The following is an 11,832-nucleotide window of genomic DNA, read 5'->3' as shown; positions in this document are numbered from 1 at the left end:
TTTAGCTTACTACTCTGAGAAGTCCTACAACAATGAAATCTGGCTAGCATTGTTTAATTCAGCATTTCTCAGACTTTTATGAACATGAAATAACAAAAATAATATTTTAGAAACAACATTTAACATCTTGTATAACTAGTGTTCTGCAGAAAATGCTTCAGCAAATGCTGATCTAAAGTCACCTTTTTTAAAAAAAGGAAAAACCAAAATGAAAAACAAACTTTCCAAAGGGGAAGGGATTCTCCACTGATGAAGAGTTATGCTGAGATGAGCAGAAGGGTGAATCCCAACAGTATCTAGCTGAGTGAGACTGAGAAATAAAAGGGCTCTCTGCTCACAGGAACTAGGGCTGCTTCAGTCAACCGAGATGTTTTATGTCTGGAATATTCCATTTAGTCTAGAACAAGCTGGGCAATCTTAGGCTAGACAGGATAGCTATCACTGTTATTTTTACTGTTATTTCTGCTTCAATTTATTAATTGCTTAAGATGGACAAGGCATTATACATACATTATCTCAAACCACATAAGACCACTTTAAGATAGCTTTTACCCTCCCAATTTTAGAGATAAGGAAACTGAGGCTGAGAGAGGTGACATGACTCTTGCAGAAAGGATTTAGTCTTAGACATTTCTTGTTGCATTATGCTACTTCAATTTGTAAAGCTTCTTCATGGAAGCAATTGCTTCCTCTTTGTTCTCTAAGCCACTGATTATCTTCCCTAAAGCCTTCCCCACCAGAAATAATTCTAAAATAAAACAGGTTAAGCCACTGATAACTTTGGCCCACTTAACCATACCATGTCTGGTTTCTACCATGAACCGAAAAACTGCACACCCCCAAATCTGATAAGATTGATGATTACCTAGTCATGGAATGATATTTTGAAATTACTTCCCCTGGCTTTTTAGGAATCACACAAGAAAATCTTAACACCAGAAGGCAAAGTCAAACACCTACAGAGGCCAAGCAGGTAACATGCATGAGAGGAGCTGTCCAAGTGTAAAACAGGAGCGGGTGATAGAGACTGTGATGACCTGGAGTGAACATGCTCCTCCAAAGAGCTTAACCACTTACCCCTGGAAGATTGTTGTCAAGCAGAAATGTGAGCCCACTGTTGCTAGATCTTAGTTTTCAAAAGAAACCAAAAATACAGTTCATGTGAAATTCCTCCATTTTTAAGTGTTGGACAACTAACTAATTTCTTCAAAATACTAGCAAGGCCAAAAATAACATGAACTCTCAGGCTAATAGCTCATGACCTTTTCTTTAAAATCATAAATCAGCTTCCACTAAAGAGAGTATCACCTCTGCCACCATCTCCTACCCCACTAATCACTCCCTTCTTTCAGTAGACTTGGGTCCAAATTGCTTCTGATGCACACCAAGAACCAAAAGTTAAGGCTTGTCAGTACTGAAGTTGTGTTTAAAACCTCAGTATCTGAAGTTGAGTCTACAAAAAAACACACCCCACACACTTTTTTTTTTTTTTTTTTTTTGAAAGATGGCAGCAAGGTTAAATAAGTGCATGTTCCACTTGGAGGCAGTGGTAGTTATACATGCCTTTTCAGGAATGCATTATATATGCCAGAGTGGCTTTAAAGTATCAGGAGGCTATTAGCACTGCTCCAGTGCCCAAATATTTTTGCTTTTTCCTCTCCAAACTGCTTTGCCAGATTACTTTTGGAGACTAGATTCAGGCCCAGTTGGAGCACAGGGTGAGTTATTCCTCCATGACATTCTCTTGTCACCAGAGATGCTTGTTAGAGAGGTAGTGAATGCCACCTGACACCTGTATTATTCAAAGGTAGGGCTCAAGGTGTGGCCTGAAGTCTTTTAAGGTTAACATCATCAGCAGGTTCCCAGAGAAGAGGCAAGGCGAGAAGATGGAGAGGGGCTGGCTCCATGAGAAAGGATTCCTCCTCTGCTTCATCCTTCACCTTCTGCTGCAAGGTAGGACAGCAGAACAGCAATGGCAAAGCACACATATAACTCCCGGAAAACAGTTTCTATTAACATAAAACTGTTATATAAAAATAGCATTTTAATATTATACAGTTAATAAGTAAAAATAATAAGCTTTTATTATACCTGGATAGTCAATGATTGGACATTCATTTTGGTAAAGATGAAAACTTATGACCTTGACAGCTTTGAACCTCTTTCTAGGATCCTAACAATGAGTTGGCTCCTCTCTTTGTCTACTTCTCCACTCCCTATGCGTCTGTTGGCCTCTTCTTTCCCACATCTCTCTCTTGCCAGGCATATAAGCTGTCCCTGTGGTTTTTGAGTACCAAAAATACAGTTCATGTGAAATCCCTCCATTTTTTTTTTTTGAAAGATGGCAGCAAGGTTAAATAAGTGCATGTTCCACTTGGAGGCAGTGGTAGTTATACATGCCTTTTCAGGAATGCATTATATATGCATTAGTTATATGCATTATATATGCATTAGTTTTCTTAACTAATGTTAAGAAAAATAAAATTTTTCTCTCTCAGCTCCCTTGAAATGGAGCCAAATGAAATGGACCAAAGAAGATCCTAAGGGGAAAGAGGTGGATAAGAAAATCTGTTGTGGCAGAGGGAAATTTTTTCAGTATAATTTTCCCAGGCTAGAATATTTTTCTTGTACATTAATAAAGGTGAGCAATGAGGGATCGTACAACATCAGAGAGAGATTAAAATGGACTCTCCTGGAGGATGTTACCAAACAATTATCTGTTTGTACTCCACAAAGTATGATAGAAAGGAGGTAGGTATAGAGTGGTATCAAGGAACTGTCTTTAAGATAGTCTTGGTGATAAAGACTGCTGAGAGTTAGAGGAGAATAATCACGGCACATAGTAGAGTCACAGTAAATACTTATTAAATTGAAAAACTGGGTTGCTTCTTTAAGGCCCCGTGTATCTCACACCACCTACCAGATTACTTCCCTTATTCATTTATGACCATCTATTCTATACCTTATTAATACAATATGGAGAAGAACTATGATTGAGAAATTTGTCACTGACATCACCTACATGCCCCCCAAGGGCAGAGGAGAGCAATAGAAAGACACTGAATGAAGGCTGAGGGGTTTGTGGTAAGATTGTCAAGAACATACCAGGACACTGTAAAGCGGTGGTCAGAGCCGACTTTGCATACACATCTGGACAAGGTTTGCATGGAGACAGAAACAATGGAATTGAGAACAGATTCCCTGACCCAGCTCACCTCATCAACTTCCACCATTTGCCTACTGCCCAGCCCACCCTTCCTGGACCAGGAAGAAGGAGCTCACATGCTTCCCCAAACCCCCCTGTTTTCTCTCTTTGCAGAAACACTCCCTGGGCCCCAGCCCCGGCACTCCTCTTACAGGGTCTCTGCTTTCTACAGGAAGAGGCGACACTTTCACCATCAATTGCTCAGGCTTTGACCAGAATGGGGTGGACCCTGCTGCCTTCCAAGCAGTGTTTGACAGAAAGGCCTTTCGTCCAGTCACCAACTATAGTGTCCCCACTCACGTCAACATCTCCTTCACCCTGTCTGCCATCCTAAAAGTGGTAAGTCTTCACCCAACATTGGAGTGGTCTAGTGGGTCCTCTGGTTGGATTTTGTAAAATTAGAGACTCACAACAAAAAACAAACAATTCAATTCAAAAATGGGCAAAGGATTTGAATAGACATTTATACAAATAGCCAATAAGCACATGAAAAGATGCATAGTCAATATTACTAATCCTTAAGGAATTACAGATCAAAACTACAATAAGATACCATTTCACGCCCATTAGGATGGCTACTATTTAAAAAAAAAAAAAGCAGAAAATAACAAGTGTTGGTGATGATGTGGAGAAACTGGAATCCTCGTGCATGGCTGGTGGGGACGTAACATGGTGCAGCTGCTATGGAAGACAGTATGGTGGCTCGCCAAAAAATTTAAAGTAGAATTACCATACAACCCGACAATTCCACTTCTGGGTATACACTCAAAAGAAGTGAAAGCAGGGTCTCAAAAAATATATTTGTACATTCATATTCATAGCAGAATTATTCACAATAGTTAAAATGTGGAAGCAATCCAAGTCTCTGTGGACGAATGATAGATAAAATATGGCACATACACGCAATGAAATATTATTCAGCCTTAAGAAGGAAGAAAATTCTAACACATGTTACAATGTGCATGAACCTTTAAAGACATTATGCTAAGTGAAGTAAGCCAGTCACAAAAAGAAAAGTACTGTATGAGTCTACTTATATAAAGACAGAAAGTAGAATGGTGGTTGCCAGGGGATGGTGAGAGGGAGGAATAGTGAGTTACTGTTTAACGGGTATAGAGTTTCATTTTGCAAGATGAAAAGAGTTCTGGCAATGGATGGTGGTGATGGTTGTGCCATGATATGAATGTATTTAATGCCACTGACCTGTACGCTTAAAATGGTTAAGATAGTAAATTTTGTGTTATGTATATTTTATTACAATAAAAATAGAAAAATATGGTTTTTAAAAGTGTTAAAAAATTAAAGGTGCGTTCTATGAGGTGGAGAGACATGATAAAGAATTCTGCAATGACATCACTGCAGGTAAAATCTGTTCTTTCTTAGATCTGGTCTTTCCTTACATTTCCTATGTACCCTGGATTGTTTTGACCTACATTTTTCAGTGGCTTACGATTTAAAATCTTTTGTTTTGTTTTGTTTTGTTTTGTTTTTAGTTTTGCTTAAAAACGGAAATTTTTTTTTATTTCATCATATTATGGAGGTACAAATATTGTTAGGGTTACAAATATTGCCCCTGCCCACGATTTAAAATCTTAATTTCCATGTGGAATAGCCTAGAAAATGATCAAGGGGAAGGTGATGGCATTGGACTTGTCTTCCTGGAGTTAATGATCCTGAATGAAAACTGTCTTTCCAGGATGCACATCTTCAACTGATGACATCATTCCTGCGGCTCAGTATGGTATGATAGACTCAGCTTCCCCTGTACTTTACTATGGCACCTCCCTCTTTCTACTCCTGGGTCCAACTTTGTAGATTATATTGGATAAAGCTGAGAATATCCATAAATTAGACAAGTTCAGTCAGACCAACAACAAAAACACCAAACTTTCTGATTGTTCTGCCAATTTAGGAGGGCAGAGAGGGGCACAAGGAGAAGGTCATGGAAGCCAGTCCTTCACTGGCTCTATCCCAGGGAATCCAAAGCCAAGCTCACAGGCTCCCTTAGAACACTGAGGTAGAAGTGGAAGAAGCAAGACAACGGCAATGTAACAACTGACACTGGAGAGGGGGTGGGACAGTGAAGAAATGGGTGAAAAAAGGAAGATAAAGTGCAGCAGACAGAGCAAGAGTAAAACTAGTTCCTGTTTATCTCATGCCATGGTTTCCTCTAGATGTGGCACAATCCATTCATCAGGTGGAACCCAGATGAATGTGGGGGCATCAAGAAGCTCAGCATAGCAACTGAGAACCTGTGGCTTCCAGATATGTTCATCCAGGAGTTGTGAGTTTCAGGAACAAAAAAACCAAGAAGGAAACCACATCTACAGGGAAGGGCATGGTGTAACCAATAAGGGCCACACCAAGACTGGGCTTAGAAGGGAGCAGGGTCTGAACTGCAGAGCTTACAAACCCCCAGAACATGGCGGTGGGCGGGAGGGAGAAATCATACAAGTGGGGCTGGAGCCCAGAAATGGGGTGACCTGAGAAAGACAGAAGGCCAAGTTTGATGGGGGCCACAGCACCTACTTCCCTGTCCTTGTCCCGTACAGCATGAATGTGGATCGGACACCCGCCGGTCTCATGGCTTATGTCAACAGTGAAGGTCAAACCAAATATAATAAGCCAATGCGGGTGGACACCATCTGTAATCTGGACATCTTCTATTTCCCCTTTGATGAACAGAACTGCACGCTTTCCTTTAGCTCATTTGCCTACACAGGTGAGTGAGGCTCATTAAAGTAGACTGCTGAGAGGCAGAGAAAGGGTTTCAAGTGGTAGGAGGACAGAAAGCTGGGAACAGTGAGGGAATCTGGAAGCTCAGTAGTGAGGAAACTCAGTGTGGGCAAGGGACGTGGGAGAATCTGGGGAGGCTGAGTTGTCTGTGTCTCCTTTACAGTGGAGAACATGATCCTGAGCACGGAGACGGAAGTGCAAGAGCTCTCGAACACATCGCGGAACCTCATTCAGAGCAAGGGGGAGTGGGTACTTCTGGGTATCACCCAAAGAGCAATAAAGATGACCGTGTCCTCCAACCAGTACGACCAAATCATTTTCTACGTGAGCTCAGGGGCCCTGCTTGTGATCTTCTCCTAAGGGTCCTAGCTTATGTCCTCCATGAGAATGTAAGCTCTCCCATGAGAAATATGGAGGGAGGGATTTTTGTCACTCTTTTCACTGATAAATCTCCAGGACCAGAACAATACCTGGTACTTAGGAAATATTCACTAAATAAATCTCCCCTTGAGGAAAAATACAACACTTCTGTGCCAGTGATTCACAGTGAGGGTGAGCTTCCCATTCCTCAAGGGCTATGAGAACTTTCGGGAGGGCAGGAATTTTTGTTCATTTTTTCAAAGATATGGTAGAAAGAGTTAAGAAACACTATCTTAGGGATACTATGATTCCAAATCCTGACAACCCCCAAATATCTGTCACTATCTGCTTTCCCTTTGACTGGTCTTAAGTGTCCACCTGCAGAGTCCTAGAGGTTAGACCTTGATGAGAAAAGCAAGCAGAGACAAAAGGATAGAATGCACCTGATACCTAAGTATCTGGTCCCACAGTGTTGCTAAGAACACATCGGGAGGAATAAAAATTTAAGTGCAGACAGTTGACACCTTGGGCTAATAGTTTCAGTGGTAAGTGCCATGGCAGAATCAAACCTCGAGATGTCTTCAGATGGAGAGGGTACTGAGAGGGACGGGAGGGAACATTTCCTTAGTGGACACTATGGTCCAGGACAAATCCCAACTTTTGCTCTTATCTGGCCTGGCAGCCTCCCAGCCTTCTCCTTACTTGTCTCTCCCTTTCCTTCCTGCCAGGTGGCCATCAGGCGCAGGCCCAGACTCTACATCATAAACCTCCTGGTGCCCAGTGGCTTTCTGGTTGCCATCGACGCCCTCAGCTTCTACCTGCCAGCAGAAAGCGAGATTCGCGCCCCATTCAAGATGACCCTTCTGCTGGGCTACAACGTCTTCCTGCTCATGATGAATGACTTACTCCCCGCCAGTGGCACCCCACTCATCAGTATGGCTCCTCCCACTTTCTAGAAAATCAAAAGCAGCACAGGACAGGGACCAGCTGCTGCTCTAATCAAGGAAGGAAGGGGCTCTAAGGGAAGACTGGCTTTGGGAAAGAGACATAAGAACTTAGTTCTGTTTTATTTGTACTTTGCTTTGCCCTCAGGTGTCTACTTTGCCCTGTGCCTGTCGCTGATGGTGCTCAGCCTGCTGGAGACTGTCTTCATCACCTACCTGCTGCACCTGGCCACCACCCAGCCCCTACCCATGCCGGGGTGGCTCCACTCCCTGCTGCTGCACTGCACTTGCCCAAGGAAATGCTGCCCCACTGCGCCCCACAAGGGGAACAAGGGCCTGGGTCTCCCGCCCGACCAGCTGCCTGGTGAGGGAAGTCGGCCCCCCACACTTGCTCTTCCCACACCCACTTCTCTGCCCCTGCTTCTCTCCCTGGGTGGGTAACTTTCACAGCCTAGGGCTCAGTCTCTGTCTTTCCCGTAGGTGTGAAGGAGCCAGAAGTGTTAGCAGGACAGATGCTAGGTCCCAGAGAGGCAGAAGCTCGGGGCTCAGGATGGACAAGGGCCCAGCGGGAGCAGGAGGCCCAGAAGCAGCACAGGGTGGAGCTGTGGGTGCAGTTCAGCCACATGATGGACACCCTGCTCTTCCGCCTCTACCTGCTCTTCATGGCTTCCTCCATCTTCACGGTCATTGGCCTCTGGAACACCTAGGCAGGTGCCCATCTGGAAACCTCTGTCTGGAGCTTCTCTTGCCAGGCTCTCATGCCCTGGCAACCACCTCATTTTTAACCCAGTCCTCTGTGTAGTTTCTGACCAGACCTGGATAGTTTCCTCTGCCCTCCAAAAGTGAGGCCCTTGCTCCTGCATGCCATCAGCCCCCTCGGCCCTCCCATGGGTCCTGCCCCCCTGGGGGCTCATGATTCCGGTTCCTGGAGTATGTCCTGAATCGGATCATCCCAATAAACCCTTTGCAGAAGGTATCTGCTTTTTCCTGAGTTATGTTACAGAGTCAAAAATCTCAGGATTGAGAGTTTTCTTGCAGAAACCCCTCGTTAGCAAGAAGGATTTTTGCCCACACGCACACACATATGTCTGTGTGTGTGTTTTAAGTCTTATCAGACAACATGTAAAGTGGAGGGAAAGGTGAGAAGAGGCCAAAATCTATTAGAAGGAATTACAATAAAATACAGATTAACCTCCTAAATCCAGTCACCCTGGATTTAAGCTTCTGAAATTAATAATGTGCCAGAATTAGGCCCCTCTTGCTTAACGAGTGAAGCCTTTTGTCAGAGCCTGACATATGAGTCATTCATCATTAAGCACTTAGAGTGTTAACATAATCCTGCATTATCATTAACAGTGTCTGTGTCACAATTTGAGTCGATCTACCCTTAATAATTCTAAGAAAAGAACATTAAGCCAAAGGAAGCACATTTGAAAATGGCATCTCCTTTACTTCAGAGAAACACAAATGCCCCTATATGAACTGGAAAATTCCTTTTCCTAGCTCTGCCTTTTTACTTTGGAAATCTTTGCCTGGTGGCTCATCTCTCTCAGTAGCTGCCTTGTGCAAGGACAAGCTCCACTGTGGCATTGTGCATGAGAGCTGTGGTACGACGTGTTGGTTCAGAAAAGCACCTATTTGAGAGCAACTTAACCACAACTCAAACATGATTTTTTACTTTTAGCAACGATTTCTTTCCCTTTCTTTCATGTATTCATTTATCCCTACCTTCCATCTGAAGTCTGTATTTCCCAGGTCATAGCAGTCTAGGAGTAAAAATAGTGTCACAGACTTGTCCACTAAACAATATTTCTCTGGTTCCTCCTCTCCACTGCTCTTTCTCAAACTCCCCCAGCTCCGTGTGGTCGCTGTAGATGCCCCAAGAGTGGCAAGGTCTCCACTGTCCACGGGAGGTGCTGCTGGTGCCCACCACATGCACTGCAAGAGCATCTGTTCTCCCTGAGCCGAAGCTGGGGGAGGGGAGGGCCGGCTCCCAGAGCTGCAGATGCCGCTGGCTGGATGCTGAGTCAACAGCGCCAGCTGTTTCTTGCTCTTTCCTTGAGTCCTCCTCCTCTGGGACTCAGAAGGGGTGCACGGGAATTTGGAGTATTGTGTCAGAAATGGCCTGCGGTCCTCTGAGTCATCCTTTCACTCAGGCCCATGGGCTTCAAACCAAATTTGTGTCCCTTCATTCTCCTTTTAGGATGCATTTTTTTGTTCTTCTAGGAAGACCTCTGGCTCCTCAGTTTCCAGAACCCCCTCGTGCATTTCTCTCCCCATCACTAATCCTCCAGCATGTCCAATACATGCCCACAACTCAGTGCATACACAGTCTAGGCTCAAATGGGGGCCTCACATTTGCCTGAATAAATTGCTATATCTGTTTTTACTTTGGCAGTTCCTCAACTTACAGTCTTCCTCAAGGTGGACCTTCAGAAAAGACACAGTAATAGTGATAATAATAACCAAGAGTCATTAAGCTACTAATGTGTGACAGGCACTCTTCTAAGTGTTCTATATGAATTGACACCTTTAAATCTTATATTAGCCCTATGAAGTAGGAACTATAGATCCAGAAACTCCTAGAGCTCAATGTGCTACAGAATTTGGAATATTTTAAATCTTAAAAAGGTAATAATTGTGCATGTTACTAACACCCCAAAGTGGGGTATGGAGCAGCACCCTAAAATCAAACAGTATTTCTGCAGTGAAATCTACAAACATGCATACTAGGTAACAAAAATAAAACTAAAACTCTGAATAGCCTTGCATCAGTTCAAATCATGTTTTGCCACCAAATAATTTGTGAAAAATCACTTGGTTTTTCAAGCTCTTCAGAAATTAGAACTTTGGTTTTGTATTGATATTCTCATTTTTTTTTTTTTTTTTTTTTTTGAGACAGAGTCTCACTTTTGTTGCCCAGGCTAGAGTGAGTGCCGTGGCGTCAGCCTAGCTCACAGCAACCTCAAACTCCTGGGCTCAAGCGATCCTCCTGCCTCAGCCTCCCAAGTAGCTGGGACTACACGCATGCGCCACCATGCCCGGCTAATTTTTTGTATATATATTTTTAGTTGGTCAATTAATTTCTTTCTATTTTTAGTAGAGACGGGGTCTCGCTCAGGATGGTTTCGAACTCCCAACCTCGAGCAATCCGCCCGCCTCGGCCTCCCAGAGTGCTAGGATTACAGGCTTGAGCCACCGCGCCCGGCCTGATATTCTCATTTTTTATATGGAGAAAACAAAGCACAGAGAGGTGAAGTGACTGCCAGTTAGGGTCTCTCCAGGACCCACCTCTAGTTAAGTGGAGGAGCTGCCATTTGAACCTGGGCGGGCTGACTCTAGAGGTTGGACTCCTAAGATCAATTTGCATCATTTTGTCTCCTTCATCTTCACGTACAATTTCTCTGCTTCTTTTCTTCACATTTCCCCCCAATATGTAGCTTTAAGTTTTATTTGAATAGAAAGTCTGCAGTTTCTCTTTTTTGACATGTGGATTAAGATTCTTTTGTTTGTTTGTTTGTTTTTTCTTCCCAAAAGGGCTTTTGCTTTTTTTTTTTAACTTTTTTTATTTCAGCATATTACGGGGGTACAAATGTTTAGGTTATGTATATTGCCCCTGCTCCTCCCGAGTCAGAGCTTCAAGCATGTCCCTGCCTAGACAGTGTTCATCGCACTCATCATTTATGTATATACCCATCCCCTCCTCTCCATTCCCATCTGCCCGACACCTCATGAATGTTACTACTATATGTGCACTTAAGTGTTGATCAGTTAAAACCAATTTGATGGTGAGTGGATTAAGATTCTATACCTCCTTTAAGTAAAATAAGGCATGATATAATAACAGTGATTTTATTTTCTCCAAAAGCAAAATCTGAACAGCGTGATTCCAACATATCACTGATAAGCACACAGAACCTCTGAGACTAGATTTTTCTTCCAAAATGAACAGGTGCTGTTGCTGCTTTGCTGTTCCATCTATAACGGAATCATATGATAAGCACACTTTGTGCTAAAGACTTTCCTCTTGTTATCTGGTAAAGCTTTGCAAGGCTCTGCAAAGTAATTTATGACCTCTTTAGCCAAACCTGCTGACAGGCGCTGGCCCTGTCCATGCCTCCTGGCATCTGATGGCTTATTTCTTCCTGGCAGCTCCTCACCTGGTCCATTTCTCTGTAGTGCTACCCTGTGACTCTTGCACGTATTTTTGTTCACTTTCTTGTTCTCTAAACCATTGTGTGCAATATTTCTCCATATTTTCCTCCATTTTCTTTTGGATTTATATTAACCTGGCATGAGAATATTTCATCTCATAACCATCTCTGCTTCCCCCCTTCCTTCGACCACTCCAGGATTGAAGTCACAGGCTTTATTTCAACCTGTCCTTTTTCACCTCTCAAATTTCTGATTCTTCCTTTGATAACCTTTCTTATTTGATCACACATTGGCACTGGTTCTCCTGTCCAGCAGGGAAAAAATTGTACAGTATTGATGCTTCGGAATCTGGCAGCCCCAGGTTTTAATCTGATGCCCTTACTTGCTAGCTGGGTAACCTTGGACAAGTGGCTTAACCTCACAAGTTTAAAT

At 43.2% G+C, this 11,832-nt stretch overlaps 1 protein-coding gene across 1 annotated transcript; it reads left to right on the top strand.

The window, feature by feature from the left end:
- The first annotated feature begins 1,592 nt into the window (after window positions 1-1,592).
- Window positions 1,593-8,202, top strand: LOC105855832 (5-hydroxytryptamine receptor 3C-like). Its single transcript, XM_012737041.2, has 9 exons — window positions 1,593-1,953; window positions 3,378-3,544; window positions 4,902-4,946; window positions 5,380-5,489; window positions 5,758-5,927; window positions 6,105-6,265; window positions 7,030-7,234; window positions 7,394-7,609; window positions 7,726-8,202. The coding sequence occupies exons 1-9, from the start codon at window positions 1,887-1,889 to the stop codon at window positions 7,950-7,952; spliced, it is 1,368 nt and encodes a 455-aa protein (XP_012592495.2). The 5' UTR covers window positions 1,593-1,886; the 3' UTR covers window positions 7,953-8,202.
- Window positions 8,203-11,832: the final 3,630 nt, after the last annotated feature.

This window comes from Microcebus murinus, chromosome 1 (genome assembly GCF_040939455.1).
Source record: "Microcebus murinus isolate Inina chromosome 1, M.murinus_Inina_mat1.0, whole genome shotgun sequence".
Taxonomy (NCBI): Eukaryota; Metazoa; Chordata; class Mammalia; order Primates; family Cheirogaleidae; genus Microcebus; species Microcebus murinus.
The sequence above is the reverse complement of the archived record's forward strand: the minus strand, read 5'-3'. Positions and strand labels throughout refer to the sequence as shown.

What these genes read in the sequence shown, in the direction of transcription:
- LOC105855832 (XM_012737041.2), top strand. Translation starts at nt 1,887, where the DNA reads ATGGAGAGGGGCTGGCTCCATGAGAAAGGATTCCTCCTCTGCTTCATC. An exon ending in TGTCTGCCATCCTAAAAGTG is followed by an intron (nt 3,545 to 4,901) that starts GTAAGTCTTCAC and finishes CTGTCTTTCCAG; the next exon opens with GATGCACATCTTCAACTGAT. An exon ending in TAGCTCATTTGCCTACACAG is followed by an intron (nt 5,928 to 6,104) that starts GTGAGTGAGGCT and finishes TCTCCTTTACAG; the next exon opens with TGGAGAACATGATCCTGAGC.